Source organism: Bos indicus, chromosome 13, assembly GCF_029378745.1.
Source record: "Bos indicus isolate NIAB-ARS_2022 breed Sahiwal x Tharparkar chromosome 13, NIAB-ARS_B.indTharparkar_mat_pri_1.0, whole genome shotgun sequence".
NCBI lineage: Eukaryota > Metazoa > Chordata > Mammalia > Artiodactyla > Bovidae > Bos > Bos indicus.
Genome location: NC_091772.1, coordinates 51,816,988 through 51,838,086, shown reverse-complemented (window position 1 = coordinate 51,838,086; position 21,099 = coordinate 51,816,988). Strand labels below are relative to the sequence as shown.

General features: G+C 42.1%; 1 protein-coding gene across 4 annotated transcripts in view; it reads right to left on the bottom strand.

The window, feature by feature from the left end:
* The window catches only part of DNAAF9 (dynein axonemal assembly factor 9), a 173,201-nt gene extending 163,809 nt beyond the window's left edge, over positions 1-9,392 (bottom strand). For 3 of the 4 annotated variants that reach the window (XM_070802139.1, XM_070802140.1, XM_070802141.1), the window contains exon 1: positions 3,148-7,621. In XM_070802139.1, coding sequence (XP_070658240.1) covers positions 3,148-3,293 — 146 coding nt within the window. In that variant the 5' untranslated portion in view covers positions 3,294-7,621. Of the gene's footprint in view, positions 1-3,147; positions 7,622-8,974 lie in introns of those variants that run through there. The other variant, XM_019971938.2, reaches the window with a different exon arrangement.
* Positions 9,393-21,099: the final 11,707 nt, after the last annotated feature.

The following is a 21,099-nucleotide window of genomic DNA, read 5'->3' as shown; positions in this document are numbered from 1 at the left end:
AACTTGCAATGGAACACACAAAGCCAACATTACTGCTGTCATGACCAATACATGGTTAAACAGTGACCATAAAGTGACTCAAACTGAAGGAACACATACACACATACATGTGAGCATGCACGACTGAGAGATGTGTTGGCATCACCTGACTATTCAGTGACTTGAATTTTCTCCCAGCACTTTTTCATATAGTTCACCAGACCCATTAGTAATTCTAAGCAATATAACTTTCATTCCACATAGCTATTAATACCTCCCTGTGATAGAGACAGTTTCCTAATCCATATGCATTTTCTCCTTCTTTTTTTACTAATAGTATTCTGATTTGGAGCAACAATAGGCACAGCTTCTCTACTTCTAGAGCTGACCAATGAGACATGCAAAAGCCATCAGGTTGAGGCCGCTGGGAAAGCTTTCTGAAGAGAAGGAACTGACATATCTAGGAAAGCTGCCTTCTTTCCTCAAAGATCTGATAGCTGGAGTTCCTTCCTGCAGTCATTCTGTGACCCTGGAGCTATAGAAAAAATGGAATCCATTTGCTAAATACAGACACAGAAGAGGCTGGTTCCCTGATGACTTCATACTAGGAGTAGCCTGCCCTCCTCTAGACAGACATCTTTTGCAAGACAGACTAAACCTCAAAGTTGTCATTATTGTTAACTATCTTTTACCAGCTGCCAAATAGTTCCTAATAGGTCCCGATAGGATTGATGCTTTTGAACTCTGGTGTTGGAGAAGAGTCTTGAGAGTCCCTTGGACTGCAAGGAGATCAAACCAGTCAATCCTCAAGGAAATCAGTCCTGAGTATTCATTGGAAGGACTGATGCTGAAGCTGAAGCTCTAATACTTGGGCCACCTGATGCAAAGAGCCAACTCACTGGAAAAGGCCCTGATGCTGAGAAAGATAGAAGGCGAGAGGAGAAGGGGATGACAGAGGACGAGATGGTTGCATGGCATCACTGACTCAATGGACATGAGTTTAAGCAAACTCTGGGAGATGGTGAAGGACAGGGAAGCCTGGCGTGCTTCAGTCCATGAAATCACGAAGAGTCAGACACGACTGAGTGATTGAACAACAACAGATAGGTCACCTTATCTAAAATGGTTAAAACTTGCACCCAACTGCAATTCATGTCTAGACCCATTTCACAAATTGGGGTATGTAAGACTCTCTACAAACTAAATATAAGAACTTCAGAAAATGCTACCCACCATAAATGGAAAAATGGTATCTCAAAGTCTATCACTACACTTCACTGAAAGAATATATTGTTTTTCATTTTTTTCCCTTTTCTCCAGCCTTCTCTGAACATTTCCACAATCTGCTCTTTGGAAAGTCAGTTCACAGGTCTTCATTCAGAAGGCATCCACAATTACTTTCCTGCATTTCTTTGACTATTAAAAGCATGCCAAAATATAAATGCAATGTTGAGTCCTGACATGAATCTTGGAATAGAAAAAAGACATTAGTGGAAAAACTGGGCAAATCCAAATGAAGTTTGGAGTAATAAACTCCAAGTAAACAAAAATTTACTTAGTAAACTAATATGAAATACAAATATTAATTTCTTAGCTTTGATAAATGCACCATGTCAACATTAGAGGAAGCAGGGTAAAGGTCATATAGAAACACTATATACCATATTTGCAACTCACCTATAAATATTATTTCAAATAAGAAGCTTAAAACAAAAAACAGGCCAAATTAGCTAACTTTCCCTCAAACCAGGGTTCAAAATCACAGATGTTGTTTAGTCACTAAGTCATGTCTAACTCTTTTGTGATCCCAGGGACTGTAGCCTGCCAGGCTCCTCCTCTGTCCATGGGATTTTTCCAGGCAAGAATACTAAAGTGGGTTGCCATTTCCTTCTCCAGGGGATTTTCCTGATCCAGGGATCAAACCCACATATCCTGTGCTGGCAGGCAGATTCTTTACCACTGAGCCACCAGTGAAGCCCCAAATTACAGATAACAGTTTTAAATACCCAAGTCATAAACTGCTTTTTCTTTTCTTCTTAATTTCAGGGCAAAACAACAGTATGTAAGCTGTAGAGGGCATCTGCATCTCATTTACTCCCCATCTCCAAAAATCAGAACATCACAGAAGAGCCCAAGAGCTAGGAAACACTGTTAAAATACTGTGCCCTATTGATGCAACAACACAGTCATCCCAAATATATGTGAAAATAAGCAGGCAGAGGCTTGCTTTTCAAAATGTCGTTTTTACAAAAGACCTACCCGTTTTCAGTAACTGAAAGAAATTTGAAGAAGGTTTTTGCTTTTATGAAAAAAAGATGAAAAACAAAGATAGCCACCATCTGTTTTACAGTGGAGCAATGAGTGGCACTGCCAAGCTCGTTCCTAGTAACTACACTCAGCATCTCAGCAACAGCTTTGAACTGTGTCTGTGAGCATCTCTGCTTTAGCCTGATTTACTTTGTGCCTCTGTTAGCAAGATGTGTTTTGAAGTAATTGTTTCTTCACTTATGCCATTTCAGTTTACAAAAGTTTTCCTGGGAAGGCCCTACTTTCTAAGAGCTGGGTGAAATCCATAAATAGTCCTCCACCCCTGGTTCAGAAATAAGGTCATAAAAAAATAAGTAAGCAAACCCTTTTTACTTCTATAAGCACCAAACCAAGCTTCCCTGGCCAGCATCCCAGTAAGTATACTGAAGGTGAAACTTCACATCTTCATACATACAAGGTCATATCTTGCTCTGCATATTGAGTTCTCCTAAGGCAGAGACCATGAAAAATTTTATTTTCTTGGGCTCCAAAATCACTGAGGATGGTGACTGCAGCCATGAAATTAAAAGATGCTTGCTCCCTGGGAGAAAAGCTATGACAAACCTAGTCAGCATACTAAAAAGCAGAAACATTACTTTGCCGACAAAGGTTGGTATAGTCAAAGCTATGGTTTTTCCAGTAGTCACGTACACATGTCAGAATTGGACCATAAAGGATGAACATCAAAGAACTGATCCTTTCAAACTGCAGTGTTGGAGAAAACTCTTTGAGAGTCCGTTGGGCTGCAAGGAGATCAAATCAGTTAATCCTAAAGGAAATCAATCCTGAATATCCACTGGAAGGACTGAGCTGAAGCTGAAGCTCCAATACTTGGCCACCTGATGCAAAGAGCCGACTTACTGGAAAAGACTCCGATGCTGAGAAAGATAAGGCAGGAGGAGAAGGAGACGATAGAGGATGAGATGGTTGGATGGCATCACTGACTCAATGGATATAAGTCTGAGCAAGTTCTGGGAGATGGTGAAGGCTGGTGTGTTGCAGTCCATGAGGTCACAAAAAGTCGGATCCAACTGAGCGACTGAACAACAACAACAAAGGCAGGGACAATTACTATTTCTGTAGATCTGTAAACCAAAAACAGAACCATGGGTACTGGCCAGTAAACATCACCTGAAGAGAGAATCTGCCTCTGTGAGGCTTTACTTAAGCCCTCTCAGTAGAACATCACTATGATTAACCACTTTCCCACCATTTAGCTTACAAATGTGAGTCTTCATTCTCTGAACACCCATAGCCCACAGTTTCACCTATAATTATTGTCTATTCATTCAACAAATAATTAGTGCAAGCAGTGTTTCACAATAGCTAACAACAGCGGTCACATTTACTGAGTACTGACTATGTGCCAGACACTGACCTAAGCACTAGGGCAAGCAATGTGGGAAATGACAACCAAAAAATGGTCCCAACTCTTTGGTAATTTCCAGGTGCCAACGAAGAAGGCCCTTTCTTATGAGCCCTTTAACAAGGAAGAAATCTCACCTATACATGTTATAGAACTCCAGCACAGGAGCTCCTCGGTCAGACTTTTTGCTAAAGCACACCCCATTCAGTGACTCATAAAGGGTGCATGGAAAGTCAAACTATGAGATCTTGCATGTGTGAAATGTTTTTATCCCTCCCTCACCTGCCTGAGAATTTGGTTGGATAAAGGATTCTGAGTGGGAATCCATTTTCTTTTAGTAAGCACTATTTGCTCCATTATCCTCTAGCGTCCAATCTTATGATTCCTGACTTTATTTTATTTGTAGATATCCTTTTCTCTTTATAGTGCTCAAAAATGTCATGATGCTATGCCACACATGCATATTTTTAAATTAATTGTGCTGGATTTTTGGAGGGTTGTTTTAATCTGGAAACAGAGACTTCTTGAGAAACTGTATTTTATATTGGATGATTTCTTCATCCCAACAAATAATAACCACTCACTATCCCTTCTTGTTACAGACATCTACAATAGGTCACTCAGTCCTCCACATTCCCTCAAGATTTTGGCTTCTGGATCATTGTCTCTTTGCTATTACTACTCCGAACTTAATTCATGATGATCTCAATACGCACTGACCTTCTACTATCCTTACCTTCTAGTTCCTTTACTCCTATCTTCCAATGATGTCCTCTATCCCAGGGGTCCCCAACCCCTGGGTGACAACCAGTACTGGTCTATGGCTTGTTAGGAACCAGGCTGCACAGCAAGAGATGAGTCGTGAGCAAGTGAAGCCTCATGTGTATTAATAGCCACTCTCCACTGCTGGCATTACTGGAGCTCGAAACCTACTGCACTTATATCATTTCAAAACCATTCTCCCCACCCCCAACTCTGGTCTTCTATGAAATCAGTCTCTGGTGCCAAAAAGATTGGAGACCACTGCTCTATCCTACCTCTGCCACTCCCTCCCCCACTGCCCACATCCAAGGAGCTTAATACATCTTAAGGTAAAACATTCAACATGGTAACTGGGTCTCATCTTAAATTCAACCAAATGGGCACCTGGTGCTATCTGGCAATCCAAAAATATTTCCTTATTCATCTCATTTTCCCTCACTCTCCTGGATGAATTTCACACCTGCTTTCTCCTCAAACTTCCAACACCTCTCTCACTTTTCATTTTTAGCTGAAGACCTTCCTTCTTATTTAACTGAGCATATGAAGTAATAAGAAGAGAACTTTCACTCTGTCCCACTACCAAGCTAACAATGCCCCAGTACTTGGGTTAGTTTAATCACCACAGATGAACCGTTGTCCACGTCCCTATCTAGCTTGAGGCCAACATATCCATATTGTCCCTTCTCTCTCTTAATCATCAATTTGTTTCTCTGTACTCCAACATCCTGTTAACTTACAAACATGCTATCTGCCCACCTAAAGACAAAAAGAACTTTAGCATTTCATGCTCCTCCAGCCACAGCCCTATTACTCTGCTCTCCCTTATAACAATCCTTGAAATAACATCACTATAACTCTTTATACTCACTGTCTCCAATTTCTCTCCTAGATTCTCCTGAATCCACTACACCAAAACTGTTTTGTCAAGGCCATCAACGACCTCCGTATTACTAAATCTAATTGTCTATGCTAACATTTATCATTAGACCATAACTGTCCTTGATTCTTCCCTTATTTCAGGAGGTAGAAATCCATTTTCCCTCAAAATCTGGAAGACATTGGTACACTGTCTTTTCTACACAGGAAATCCCAGAGTTTGGATGCCGGTCCTCTTCTCTATCTACATTTACTCCCTGGGTTTCTATCCAGTCAAGTTTAAAAAAAACAAACAAACTTGGAGTCATCAGTAATATGAGTGGTATTTCCAGTTCCAATCTCTCTCCTGAACTCCAGTCTAATATATCCAACTGCTAATGCAGTATCTCCACTTTGATATCAATTAGGAAACTCAAAATGAACAAGGCCAAAATTGAACCCTTTTTCCACAAGCCTACTCTTATTCCAGTGTTTCCAATATGAGTAACTGGCAACTCCATTCTTCCAACTGCTGAGTCTCAAAACTGCCTATGCCTTCTAACATTATTGTTCCTTCAGCCCTATTTCATCCCCAAGACTTATTTCTCACCATTCCGTATTATGATTTTTTACTGTTTTTATCTCTCTCTCCTTACAAAGAAGCTCTTGGAGGGCAGACGTCTGTCTTATCTGTCTGAATTCACAGCATCCAGCACAGTATATATTGGAATTTGCATAAAGAGGCAGTGAAATTTAAACTATTAAACAAGTCCAAAGCAGGATCAGATTCCTCTGCAGGAAAAGATCTTAAGTAGGAAAGCATATTTCAACTATTTCCATTGGTTCCTTAGTACAAACAAAGATAGTTATTTTGTTGGTAAAGAGTCCGCCTGCATGCAGGAGACCCACGGTCCATTCCTGGGTCGGTAAGATTTGCTGGAAAAGGGATAGACTACCCACTCCAGTATTCTTGGGCTTCCCTTGTGGTTCAGCTGGTAAAGAATCCACCTCCAATGCAAGAAACCTGGATTTGATCCCTCTGTTGGGAAGATCCCCTGGAGAAGGGAAAGGCTACCTACTCCAGTATTCTGGTCTGGAGAATTCCACGGACTGTATAGTCAAACATGACTGAGTGACTTTCACTTCAGTTATTTTAATAACTCCAAAATCTCAGTGGCTTGAAAACAGGCTTATTTCTTGCTCAGTCTACATGTCAAAGATAGGTCATCTGGAAGCTAGTTCTGGTTCCCAGATTAAGACTAGTCACCATCTGGAGCACACAATCACCAAAACAGAGGGAAAGAGAGTGGCAAGTTACACACCAGAAGCTTTTACCATGAAGGGATACACATCATTCCTGTGCACATTTCACTAACCAAAAGCAACTAACAAGGCCATACTCAACTTCAAGGGGGCAAGCAAGTACAACTGTACCATGTGCCCAGGAGACAGAAACCCAAGATATTTGATGGACAGCACTGATGACTACCATGAGTGGCTTCCAGATCTAAGTAACAATATTTTAACTCGTGATCTCTATACCTAGTCTGTGAAGATTAACCCCATTGCTAGAATAGTGCCACTCACTTGCAAAGTACCATCTATGGGTCTTTAGGAATGTAACTTCACCAGTTAGGCCTGCCTCTTTAATCACTCAGGAGTCGGAGTGTAGCAAAGAAGCCCAAATATGGGTGATAGCAAAGTACTGAGAACAAACCTGGTAGGAACATTCAGCGTCATAATCAGGGAAAGGCTTGACTGAATGAGCAAAAAAAGTATGTTCAGTTAAAAACGGAAGGGAAAGGAAATTCGTCAAATTTCTTTTACCAAAGGTATACAAACACCAGGCCTTGAGGTACCTGGTACTATCCCTGTCCGACGACTAACAAGTTTCACTCAAACCACATGGCGGAAAATTCGAAATTTGAATATGATTAGTAAAGTTAGTAAACGTTAATGTTTTTAACAAAACAAAACAAAAAAATACTTACCAAAAAAAAAAAAAAAAAAAGGCATGCTGCCATGCTACTAGAAGCAAGGAAGGAAGCAGTTATTTTAGAGATGGATTTTACTGGGAAGCTTTTTTTTCCTTAAAAGACTCCAGACATCAAAGCTCAAGATGATAGGGACAAATCTCAAGTCTACAAAGGCCTTGAATTTAAAGGGTGGCTGCCCAAGTTCTAAGTACCCAGAGCAGTTTCTATTGTATTCAACATTCAAATACTTTGTAACAGTGAAACTGGCTGCCAGAAACGTTAAAACAGCCTGGAGATGGTTACCACAAGCAGCTAAACAATTGGAACCTTAAAGCCCAATGGAATTCCACTGCAGAGCAGAAGAGGAATCCAACTATGTCACCTGTCACCAGCCAAATCAGAAGCAACTAAGACTCCCAAATGAAACCAAGGGTATCTAGTCCCACCTCCTCTATCCTTTATTCAACAAACATGCGTTAGTAGCTGGCGGGGAAGAAGGAATGTCAATAAGTATGAGAAGGACATGATTCTAAGATTTAGCTCTTATTCGTCACGAATCTGGTGGAGTTCAAACAAGATAAAAACATAACAAAGCGATAAAAAACATTTTCGAGCAAAAATTTTAAAATACAATGCCTTAAATACCGTAACAAAGATATAGGAAAGACTGTTTTCACAGGTAAGTTGAGAACCTTCTTTCATAGGAACACTATATTTGCTTTGCTAAAGAGCTAGAATCGAGAAAAAGCGAACAAAACAAACAAAAGCCTCTTCTGGCTTAATGACAATTTAGCAGAACCAAAGCCCATTTCTCTCTCTTCCTCCATTCTTCTCAACGGTCTCTGCCACAACCCCTCCATTATTTCATCATCCGCACTTCGCTGACGGCCCCAACCCAGTTCCATCACAAACGATACCAAGACTATTAAGGTCAGTCCCAAAGGCACAGAGAGTAGAAATAAATCTTCATATACAGAAAGGCAGTGGGGACTCTCCCTGTACTGAGGCACCCCGGGGCCTTTATCTCTAGGTTCTGTGGCCTGGGGTCCGCAGCTTTCGGGGATTCTGGCCCCCCTTCCCTACGCAGTTTTTGCCTCCTGCGCCCCTAACGACCTCCACCTCTCCTCAATCTGAGCTCCTCATCATGGAGTGAGGGAGCGACTCAGGACAGGGCAGTGGGGAAGTGCGGAAACGCGCAGTATGGAAGATGCGGTCCGGGTGGGTGTTTGTGTAGGGGGAGCGAGGGGGCAGACGCAATGCAGAGGAAAGGTTCTAAACGAGACCTGCTCCTTCAGGGGAGCAAGGCAGGTCAGCCATTTCTAGGTAAACCAATATGGGGTTCTATACAGGGGAGCTATTGTGAGGGGACGTCTTCAATGATGGCCATTTCTGGGAGAAATATTCTACGGGGAAGGTAAGTGAGTTAATCAGCCACTGTACAGGTCCTCGATAAGAGAATCTTTTCATGGTGAAATGTTCTGTGGGGGTGGGGATGTCATAGCACGGGGGTCTTCACAGGGGATCCGTTGTGGGGTTGTCGACAAGGAAGCCATTGTGGGAGCCTCGGCACCAGGCGCCGTTCCTCGGGAAACGTTCCTCAGGAAACTGTTCAGGGAAAAACCGTCCGCTAGGAAGCCATATCGGACCACGCCCTTCGGCGAGCGGCGTCGCCAGACCCCAACAGCCCGCAACCCCTCGCCCGCCCCTGTGAAGCCTCGTCCCCCTGTACCTGACGGAGGGCGACCCTCGGCCAAGGCCGCCGAGGGAGCGCGCCCGGGTCAGCCCCACCCGGTGCGGGGGATATGCGTCCATTGCAGTCGACAGCGGAGGAGGACCGAGCCGCTGCGAGGGTCGCTCAAGCCTGAGGGGCGGCTTCAGGCCCACTTCTGCCAGGCGGGGAGGCTGGGCGTGCCGGGTGGGAGGGGGGCGCAGCGTGCAGGAGCACGGCGGGGGCGGAGCCCGACGGGCGCAAAGGGCGCGGATGTGGGCGTCTGCAGTGGGTAGGGGGCGGGCACAGGGCCGCAGGGCCGAGTCCTCCTTAAGCTTCGAGGCGGTTGCGTCGGATGCTGCGAGCGCGGTTGCCCAGAATTAAGGCTACCACGCCGCTGCTCTGCCCTGTCTTCAGGCTCCCTATCGTGGAGTCGGATTCTGCGGCGCTGCCAGCCACGCACACAGGCGCTCCCAGGGGCGGGGCCTCGTTCCGCCCCGCCCCGCTAAGCAGCCCTCGGCCTCCTGCAGAACCTTCAGAAGCTGCTGCACCTCGCCGGCGCGGGGGCAGACTCGAATGCCGCTTAGGTGCTCGGATCGCGTACCCCGGTCTCCCCGGAGGGTACCTTGCTGCAGTTTCTACACCCGCTGCTAATCAACTACGCACCCTCCCTTCAAACATTCAGCCGATTTCTAGCCGACCTCGGGTTAGCAATGCGCGCCTAACCTTGCACAGACGTTAGGGGCTCACAGGGGCCCAGAGGATCCCTGCCTTTTACAGTTCAGATTCTAAGTCCACCCGTTTCCAACCGCAGGGCAATGTGTAAGAAAGCAAAAGAGCCTCAGTCTTATGTATAATTCACAGAGTTTCCAGGCATTATATATATATATATGGGATATATTTAATGATTTTGTTCTGCGTCATATACTGACTTTGTCAGGATGCCCTAAATGTCCTATATTCGTCTTTTTACAGTCAATTGGGCTTCCCTGGTGGTTCAGGCGGTAAAGAATCTGCCTGCAACGTGGGAGACCCGGGTTCCATTCCTGAGTTGGGAAGATACCCTCGAGAAGGAAATGGCGAACCACTCCAGTATTCTTGCCTGGAGAATCCCTTGGTGAGAGGAGCCCGGCGGGCTATAGCCCATGGGGTCTCAAAGAGTCTGACAAGGACGAGCGACTAACACTTTCACTCTTTAACACTTCTTTCTGCCACAGTATTTTGTTCTTAAATTACTAGCTGAAAGTCCTTTCTCTACAAATAAAAGATTTGGTCAATCTCTATGGTTTCTCCAATGAGTTTGGCTGAGGGAACACCAAAAGAAGGAACTAGAAATTAAAAGTACTTGTTTTTCATATTCAAGAAAGGAAAAGATTTTCTGGCTCAAGTTCCAAATCCTGAACAAGAAATCACTTCACATCAGTACACTGGCTCTGCAAACCAACCAATCAGCAACAGCCTCACTCCAGTGGCTTCTGAAGATCAGCCATTCAACAACAGTTTCACTCCAGTACCTAGGCTTCTGAAAGTTGCTAAATCAAAGTCAGCCTAAATCAATGTCAGCCTCAGCCAATCATTGACAGCTCCATGCTTCTAGGCGACAACCAATCAGCAAGTGCCTCACTGCGGGGACCAGGCTTCTAAAGGTTTAGTAGACCTTCAGCAGCGTTACTCTAATAACCGTGCGGAGGAAGCTGGAACTCAGTCGGTGTACGCTCACGCTTCTGAAATACCGCCAATCCCTAAAAGCAAGCTTTCCAAAACATTGTGTAAGATCCGTTATGACTTTGTTAAGCGAAACTGTTCCTTACAAGTGCAGTTCTTCTTTGTAGGCAGACCGTTCACCTTTGAGTTCAATTTGCTTTTCTTAAATTCAAGTTCCCAACCCTTTCGTGACTCAATTCCCACGTACGAGTTTGGACTTTGTGACAGATGCAATGATGCAGACATTAGATGTATTAAATACTTTTTCAATTTTTGTATTGGTCACTAGTATCAATGTTTTTTGTTTTACAATGCAATCGGTTTATTCACAAAGCTGTGCAATCATTTTAGCTGTACCACGATCATTTTAGAACATTTCCAGCTCTCCAAAAAGAAACCATTTAGTCGTCACTCCCCCATTTCTTCCCAACTATCCCAATACTGCTGCTGCTGCTGCTGCTGCTAAGTCGCTTCAGTCGTGTCCGACTCCGTGCGACCCCATAGACGGCAGCCCACCAGGCTTCCCCGTCCCTGGGATTCTCAAGGCAAGAACACTGGAGTGGGTTGCCATTTCCTTCTCCAATGCATGAGAGTGAAAAGTGAAAGTGAAGTCGCTCAGTCGTGTCCGACTCTTAGCGACCCCATGGACTGTAGCCCACCAGGCTCCATCCATGGGATTTTCCAGACAAGAGTACTGGAGTGGGGTGCCATTGCCTTCTCCGATCCCAACACTAGGCAACCACTAATTTCTCTGTCTCTGGCTTTGCCTATTTTGAACGTTTCACATAAATGAAATCATATAGTATGTAGTCCTTTGTGTCCAACTCTTCATTTAGCATAGTGTTTGCAAGGCTCATTCGTGTTGTAGTATTGTACAAAGGCTTCATTTCTATGGTTGAATAATACTCTTATTACATGGATATCACATCTTTCTTATCCATTTATCAGTTGATGGACATTTGGGTTCTTTTCATTTTTTAACTTTTTTTTTTTAGTGAATGCTGCTGTGAACATTCATGTACAAGTTTTTTGGTGGGTATATGATTCAAGTCTCTTGGGAATATAACTTAGGAGTGGAATTGCTGGGTAATTTTATTTACCTTTGGAAGAATTTTCAAACTGTTTTCCAAGGCAGTTGTACCACTTACAGCCCTACTCTGGTAGCTCAGATGGTAAAGAATCTGCCTGCAATGTGGGAGATTTGGGTTCTGTCCCTGGGTTGGGAAGATTTCCTGTAGGAGGGCACGGCAACCCACTCCAGTATTCTTGCCTTGGAGAATCAGCGTGAACAGAGGAGCCTGGCGGGCCACAGTCCATGGGGTTGCAAAGAGTGGGACACAACTGAGTGACTAAGCATAGAACACAATTCTTTATTTATCCTAAATACAAGTCCCTTATTAGATCTACAATTTGCAAAAATTTTCTCACTCTGTGGGTTGTCTTTTCACATCTCTGATGGTGTCCTGTGAACCACATAATTTTTAATTTTGTTGATATCGAATTTATCTATTTTGTCTTTTTTGCTTGTGCCTTTGGTGTCATATCTAAGAAACCATTGCCTAACCCAGGGATTTAATCCCTGACATTTTCTTCTGAGTTAGTAGCTTTGGCTCTTATATATAGGTATTTGATCCATTTGATATGGAAATTTTGTATTTGATGTGAGGTAGAGGTTCAGCTTCATTATTTTGCTTGTGGCTATCTAGTTGTCTCAGAACCATTTCTTTTCCCATTAAGTTGTCTTCTCACCCTTGTTGAAAATAAATTGAATTACCTCTCTTTTTATTTGCTGTATTAAACCTCTAAATGCCAAAATGCAAGTGTGAATTTCATGATAAATTTTCTGAACAGTGGACATTATGAAATGAGGAAAAAGTCTTCTTGAAGCTCTCTGTGGGGTATGCAAATGTTCATTCAATATTGAAAATGATAGAAAGTCTGACATAAACCAGCATATAATAACAGCTAAGCGTAAAAGATGCGTGATTTCTTCAACTTGAATCATAGAAAGTGATAAAATAAAAATTTGATTATGAGAAATCTAGATGAAGAACATAAAATAATCACAGCAGAAGTTGTAGCAGCCTCCCACATTGTATACTGTCATCAGTCTTTCAGCTTGAATGACTCTTTGAATGTATTGCTAGAGTATTTTCTAATTCCAAAACTGGAAGCAAAATGTCAAATGCCAGGACAACACCTACTGCAATAATTTAAAATGTAATAACTCCATTTACTACTTCAGTGATTATCAAAGCCCTAAATGCCTCATCTTTTTTATGGATTCAAGCAATGACAATGCAGAGAAATTCACTTGTACAATACCTTTCTTGTGAAAAGGCTCACTTGTAAGGTTATTTTTAGTAAAAACTCTTCCAGATGAGACTTCAGAAACAAGAGCGAAATTTGCAGAGGAAAAAACTCTTTCCTTTTGAATTAGGAATTAAAGAGGAAAATTGTACTGCTTTTGGTGGAGATGATACAAATGATGCCAGATGTTTGCATAAAGGTGCAAACATTGTTTATTCAAAGTTGAAGTAAAACACGAATGTTTCTTTGGAAGCCGTTTGGCTATCTGCCTCATATAGTGCATCAGATCAGATCAGATCAGATCAGTCACTCAGTCGTGTCCGACTCTTTGCGACCCCATGAATCCCAGCACGCCAGGCCCCCCTGTCCATCACAAACTCCCGGAGTTCACTCAGACTCACGTCCATCGAGTCAGTGATGCCATTCAGCCATCTCATCCTCTGTTGTCCCCTTCTCCTCCTGCCCCCAAGCCCTCCCAGCATCAGAGTCTTTTCCAATGAGTCAGCTCTTCACATGAGGTGGCCAAAGTACTGGAGTTTCAGCTTTAATATCATTCCCTCCAAAGAAATCCCAGGGCTGATCTCCTTCAGAGTGGACTGGTTGGATCTCCTTGCAGTCCAAGGGACTCTCAAGAGTCTTCAAGACCACAGTTCAAAAGCATCAATTCTTTGGCGCTCAGCTTTCTTCACAGTCCAACTCTCACATCCATACATGACCACTGGAAAAACCATAGCCTTGACTAGATGGACCTTTGTTGGCAAAGTAACGTCTCTGCTTTTGAATGTGCTATCTAGGTTGGTCATAACTTTCCTTCCAAGGGGTAAGTGTCTTTTAAATTCATGACTGCAGTCACCATCTGCAGTGATTTTGGAGCCCCCCCCAAAATAAAGTCTGACACTGTTTCCACTCTTTCCCCATCTATTTCCCATGAAGTGATGGGACCGGATGCCATGATCTTTGTTTTCTGAATGTTGAGCTTTAAGCCAATTTTTCCACTCTCCACTTTCACTTTCATCAAGAGGCTTTTTAGTTCCTCTTCACTTTCTGCCATAAGGATGGTGTCATCTGCATATCTGAGGTGATTGATATTTCTCCCAGAAATATTGCTTCCAGCTTGTGTTTCTTCCAGTCCAGCGTTTCTCATGATGTACTCTGCATAGAAGTTAAATACGCAGGGTGACAATATACAGCCTTGACGTACTCCTTTTCCTATTTGGAACCAGTCTGTTGTTCCATGTCCAGTTCTAACTGTTGCTTCCTGACCTGTATACAGATTTCTCAAGAGGCAGGTCAGGTGGTCTGGTATTCCCATCTCTTTCAGAATTTTCCACAGTTTATTGTGATCCACACAAAGGCTTTGGCATAGTCAATAAAGCAGAAATAGATGTTTTTCTGGAACTCTCGTCCTTTTTCCATGATCCAGTGGATGTTGGCAATTTGATCTCTGGTTCTTCTGCCTTTTCTAAAACCAGCTTGAACATCAGGAAGTTCACGGTTCAGGTATTGCGGAAGCCTGGCTTGGAGAATTTTGAGCATTACTTTACTAGCATGTGAGATGAGTGCAATTGTGCGGTAGTTTGAGCATTCTTTGGCATTGCCTTTCTCTGGGATTGGAATGAAAACTGACCTTTCCCAGTCCTGTGGCCACTGCTGAGTTTTCCAAATTTGCTGCCATATTGAGTGCAGCACTTTCACAGCATCATCTTTCAGGATTTGAAAGAGCTCAACTGGAATTCCATCACCTCCACTAGCTTTGTTCGTAGTGATGCTTTCTAAGGCCCACTTGACTTCACATTCCAGGATGTCTGGCTCTAGGTCAGTGATCACACCATCCTGATTATTTGGATCACAGTGTATAATATCTGTTTAGCAATGGATTATGCAAACAGAAACTATCGCTGTTGAAGCATTCCATTGCTTAAAGGAATTGTAGAATGCACTAAAGGAATGATTAGTAAAGATTTTATCCCTTTAAGTATCAAAACTGTTTTTAAAGGAGACTGGAAAAGAAATCCTGACTTGAAGTGAATAATTATTACAGTACTTGTCATGACTACCTTTTGAAATGGATTTCATCTCATTAAGAATTTGATTGCTTTACAAGACTATTACTACTCTTATGGCATGGGAACAAGTGGAATCATCATGTGTAGCGTTGAAGAAGAAAGGAAGAAACATTGATGACAATGTTCTTTTTCTGTAGAAAACATTTTTAAAAGTTATTGATCAAGAGATGCAGCATAAATCCAAAAAATGAAAAACCATCTCATTCCACGAAAGGTGGTGTTTGCTTCAACAAGCCATATTTGAAGAGCAGTTTTCAGGGTTGTTAACTTTATCTAGTGTTCAGTTCAGTTCAGTTCAGTTGCTCAGTCGTGTCCAACTCTTTGCTGCTGCTGCTGCTAAGTCACTTCAGTCGTGTCCGACTCTGTGCGACCCCATAGACGGCAGCCCACCAAGCTCCCCCGTCCTTGGGATTCTCCAGCCAAGAACACTGGAGTGGGTTGCCATTTCCTTTTCCAATGCATTAAAGTGAAAAGTGAAAGTGAAGTCGCTCAGTCGTGTCTGACTCTTATCGAACCCATGGACTGCAGCCTACCAGGCTCCTCTGCCCATGGGATTTTCCAGGCAAGAGTATTGGAGTGGGGTGCCATTGCCTGCCCTTCTCTTTGCGACCCCATGAACCACAGAATGCCAGGCCTCCCTGTCCATCACCAACTCCCAGAGTTCACCCAAACTCATGTCCATCGAGTCGGTGATGCCATCCAGCCATCTCATCCTCTGTCATCCCCTTCTCCTCCTGCCCCCAGTCCCTCCCAGGATCAGAGTCTTTTCCAGTGAGTCAGCTCTTCACATGAGGTGGCCAAAGTACTGGAGTTTCAGCTTTAGCATCAGTCCTTCCAAAGAACACCCAGGACTGATCTCCTTTAGGATGGACTGGCTGGATCTTCTTGCAATCCAAGGGACTCTCAAGAGTCTTCTTCAACACCACAGTTCAAAAGCATCAATTCTTCGGTGCTCAGCTTTCTTCACAGTCCAACTCTCACATCCATACATGACCACTGGAAAAACCATAGCCTTGACTATGTTGACCTTGACCTTTGTTGGCAAAGTAATGTCTCTGCTTTTGAATATGCTATCTAGGTTGGTCATAACTTTCCTTCCAAGGAGCAAGCGTCTTTTAATTTCATGGCTGCAGTCACCATCTGCAGTGATTTTGGAGCCCCAAAAAATAAAGTCTGACACTGTTTCCACTGTTTTCCCATCTGTTTCCCATGAAGTGGTTCTGAATGTTGAGCTTTAAGCCAACTTTTTCACTCTCCACTTTCACTTTCATCAAGAGGCTTTTTAGTTCCTCTTCACTTTCTGCCATAAGGGTGGTGTCATCTACATATCTGAGGTGATTGATATTTCTCCCAGAAATCTTGATTCCAGCTTGTGTTTCTTCCAGTCCAGCGTTTCTCATGATGTACTCTGCATAGAAGTTAAATAAGCAGGGTGACGATATACAGCCTTGACGTACTCCTTTTCCTATTTGGAACCAGTCTGTTGTTCCATGTCCAGTTCTAACTGTTGCTTCCTGACCTGCATACAGATTTCTCAAGAGGCAGGTCAGGTGGTCTGGTATTTCTATCTCTTTCATAATTTTCCACAGTTTATGGTGACCCACATGGTCAAAGGCTTTGGCAAAGTCAGTAAAGCAGAAACAGATGCTTTTCTGGAACTCTCTTCCTTTTTCCATTATCCAGAGGATGTTGGCAATTTGATCTCTGGTTCTTCTGCCTTTTCTAAAACCAGCTTGAACATCTGAAAGTTCACGATTCACATATTGCTAAAGCCTGGCTTCGAGAATTTTGAGCATTACCTTACTAGCGTGTGAGATGAGTGCAATTGTGTGAATGTGTGTTTTAGCATTCTTTGGCATTGCCTTTCTTTGGGATTGGAATGAAAACTGACCTTTCCCAGTCCTGTGGCCACTGCTGAGTTTTCCAAATTTGCTGGCATATTGAGTGCAGTACTTTTACAGCATCATCTTCCAGGATTTGAAATAGCTCAACTGGAATTCCATCACCTCCACTAGCTTTGTTTGTAGTGATGCTTTCTAAGGCCCACTTGACTTCACATTCCAGGATGTCTGGCTCTAGGTGAGTGATCACACACTGTATGTTCAGTATATTGGCTCATAATGCTACTGCTGATTATATTTTTTCATTAATGAATATTCAACAAACAAAAAATCTAAAGAAGTTAGATGTGACCATTGTAGAAGCTTGATACAAAGAAAATGAACATAGATTATGTGCACAAGGAATTTTACAAACAAATTCCACGAAACAAGGAAATACTAAAGGGAACCAAAGGGTCAGAAAAATATAAAAGTGTATAATTTAGATACCTTTTATTTCCTATGAATAACATTTTAAAAGTACCTGTTCTATGCAATATTTTTCTTTTACATCAGTGTACATATGCATAAGCAATTAGATATAATTCAAATCTAACTGGACAACCTGTTTTTTACTTGCTAAATCTGGCAACCCTACTCATAAATGATCTGAGACAATATATGTTATCCACTTAAGAGGGTCTTCTTAAAAGTTTTTCTCCAAAAATATTTTTTACAATAAAATGGATAATAAAATACTGTATAGTTCAGTAAGTTTTGACAAATGTTTACAGTTCTAGAATTATTGCCCCCCACCCCAACTAGGATATCAGACATTTCCATGACCATAGAAAAGTTCCCAGAGGCCGCTTTGCAGTCAAATCCCCCATCTTGGCCCCAAACAATTATTGATTTGATTTTAATGGCCATAGATTCGTTTTGTCTACTCTTCAAATTTATATAAATGAAATCAGTGTAATGATTTGGGGATTTATTCATTTTGTTATACATATCAGTAGTTTGTTCCTTTTTACCAATGAGTAAGTTTCCATAGGTTGGCCAAAACATTATTTGTGTATCCATTTACTGGTATATGGGCATTTGAGTTGTTTCTATTTTGAAGCTACTATGTTTGAAGTCTTATAAACATTTGTGTATAAGTCTTTGCATGACCATATATTTTCAGTTTTCTAGGATAAACACTTAGGAGTAAAAGTGCTAGGTCATATGGTACATGTATATTTAGCTTCATAAGAAACAATCAACCAGTTTTCCAAATTGTTTTCATTTTACATTCCTACTTGCAGTGGAGGAGAATTCCAGTTGTTCCATATCCTCACCAACACTTGGTGGTGTCAATCTTAACTTTCATTCTCCTGGATATACAGTGGGATCCCAGTATGGTTTTACTTTGTATTTCCCTAATGATAATGCTCAAGAAAAGGAACTGTCACTGCTTCCCCCTTTTCCCCTTCTATTTGCCATGAAATGATGGGACCAGATGCCATGATCTTAGTTTTTTTTTTAATATTGAGCTTTAAGCAGACTTTTTCACTCTCCTCCTTAACCCTCATCAAGAGGCTATTTAGTTCCTCTTCACTTTCTGCCATTAGAGTGGTATCATCCACATATCTGAGATTGTTGATATTTCTTGCAGTAATGTCGACTCCAGCTTGTAATTCATTTAGCCCGGCATTTCACATGATGTGCTCTGTGTGTAAATTAAATAAACAGAGTGACAATAAACAGCCTTGTTGTACTCCTGTCTCAATCCTGAGCCAGTCAATCGTTCCATACAAGGTTCTGACTGTTGCTTCTTGACCTGCATACAGGTTTCTCAGGAGACAGGTAAGATCATCTGTTAAGAGTTGTCTACAGTTTGTTAGGATCCACACAGTAAAAGGTTTTAGTGTAGTCAGTGACTTCAGCCATGAAATAAAAGATGATTGCTTCTTGGCAGGAAAGCTATGGCAAATCTCGACAGTGTGAAAAGCAAAGACATCACTTTGCTGACAGAGGTCCATATAGTCAAGGCTATGGTCTTTCTAGTAGTCGTGTACGGATGTGAGAGCCAGACAATAAAGAAGGCAGAGGGCCAAAGAATTGATGCTTTCAAGCTGGGGTGCTGGAGAAGATTCTTGAGGGTCCCTTGGAAAGCAAGGAGCTCAAACCAGTCAATCCTAAAGAAAATCAACGCTGAATACTCTTTGGAAGGACTGATGCTGAAGGTGAAGCTCCAAAACTTTGGCTACCTGAACAGTTGACTCATTGGAAAAGACCCTGCTGCTGGGTAAGATTGAAGGCAGAAGGAGAAGGGTACTACAGAGTATGAGATGGTTGGATGGCATCACCTATTCAAAGCACATGAACTTGAGCAAACTCCGGGAAATAGTGAAGGACAGGGAAGCCTGGCGTGCTGCTGTTCATGGCGTTGTGAAGAGTCAGACAGGACTTGACGACTGAACAACAAGTGATAATGCTGTTGAGCACCGTTTCATGTTCTTATTTACCATCTGAATATCTTCTATTGTGAAGTGACTTTTAAGTATTTTGTCCTCTTTTTAAAATTAAGTTGTATATATTTTATTACTGAGTGAAAGGAACTTTTTAAAGTATTTTGAATATAATTTGTTTCCCATATATATGCATTGGGAACTTTTTCTCCCAGCTCTGAGGGTTTCATTTTTATTTTCTTAAGGGATATCTTTTATGCAACAGAATGTTTTAATTTTCATGAGTCTAATTTATTTTTATTTTTTCATTTATTTAGAAGGTGTTGGGGCTGTAGGAACAGGAAGAAGTATGAAGGCCTGGACCAGCTATGAGTCCTTCCCTGAAGTATTGATTCCCCTACCCTCAGAGCCACTAATCACAATCTTGAACATGAAAAATAAGAAAAACCTGAACAGATTCAATTTTGATTCTTTGGGCAAAGCTGTTGCATAGCTACCTGTGGTGACCTGGGAGGCTTCTTACTAGAAGTGATGTTTGTGTAGGAGGGTCTAAATGATAAGTAATAATAAAAAGCTACTTTAAAAATAATACTACATTCTAAGCACCTTTCATGTCATTCTTTGTTGTAGCCAACCACCAAGATGGCCCCCAATGATCCTCACCGCCTATATTTCAGGCCTTTGTATAGTTCTCTCCATTTTCCAGCTAAAGAAACCAAACTTCAGAAAGGTTAAGGAACTTGCTCAAATAAGTTGCTCAAGTATCAGAGTAGATATTTTTCCTTTGACAATTTAATTATATTTCTTTTACACTTTAATGAAGAAACATTAAAGGGTAACATCACAGCTTAGATAATAAATCTCCTCAGGCTTTCTTGAACCTCTTTTAATTTGTTTTCTAATGTTGCACCTTCTTTTAAAAAACCCAAGGCCGCTCAATTTTACACTCTCTTCTCTATAATCTGTCATCATGCATTTCCCACTAAGCAAATACTAGCACTATTAGAACTAAGTTTTGATTCTAACTCTTTCTACAAGGCCCATATTCCTAACCACTCTGCCTCCGAAGGGTTTCCTAGGAAGAGAGTAAGAGAAGAGCATTATAGGCAGAGAAAAAAACAAATGCAAAGAACTCAGGGTTTGGCAGGATTCAGCTGCTTCCGAGGGAATAGTTGGACTGTGGTTCAGTATAGCTAGAGATCAAACTTCTTGGGAAAGGAGCCAGTATCTGGTGTATAGAAACCTGTAAGTTATAAGTTACATCAACAATTTTGGATTCCTCTACAGAAAAAAAAAATTTAAGCAGAGGAAAAACATGCTATATTCAAACTTTTCAAAAGACTTTTTGATGATTTAGCAGACCCTGGTGTTGCTCGTTCGCACTTACCATTTCCTTGCATGCTGGCCACCATCCGTGTCAGCAGGCTGGAAGTGCTAGGGAATTAATGTCCACTGGAAGCCCTCAGTGAGTGAAGGGAGTTGTTGCGTAAGTCGTTGTCCAGCTTCTTACTCATCAGGTGGGATGACTCAGAGACATGTGTCCCACAGAATTTCTCAGGGTTCCCCAAGATTAAGCTCTAATTGCCCATAGTCATAACGTGCTTGAAAATGGATGCTCCATCAACTGCTTTCCCTTTCCTAGTCTCTTCTCTAGTCTCCAGATGGTTTTTCCTGTGATTACCTCACAAACAAGATACAATTGTCCCCGCTTTTCCCTGGGGGATATGTTCCAAGATCCCCAGTTGGACGCCTGTAACTGAGTGTGCTGTGTGCTCAGTCATGTCTGGCCCTTT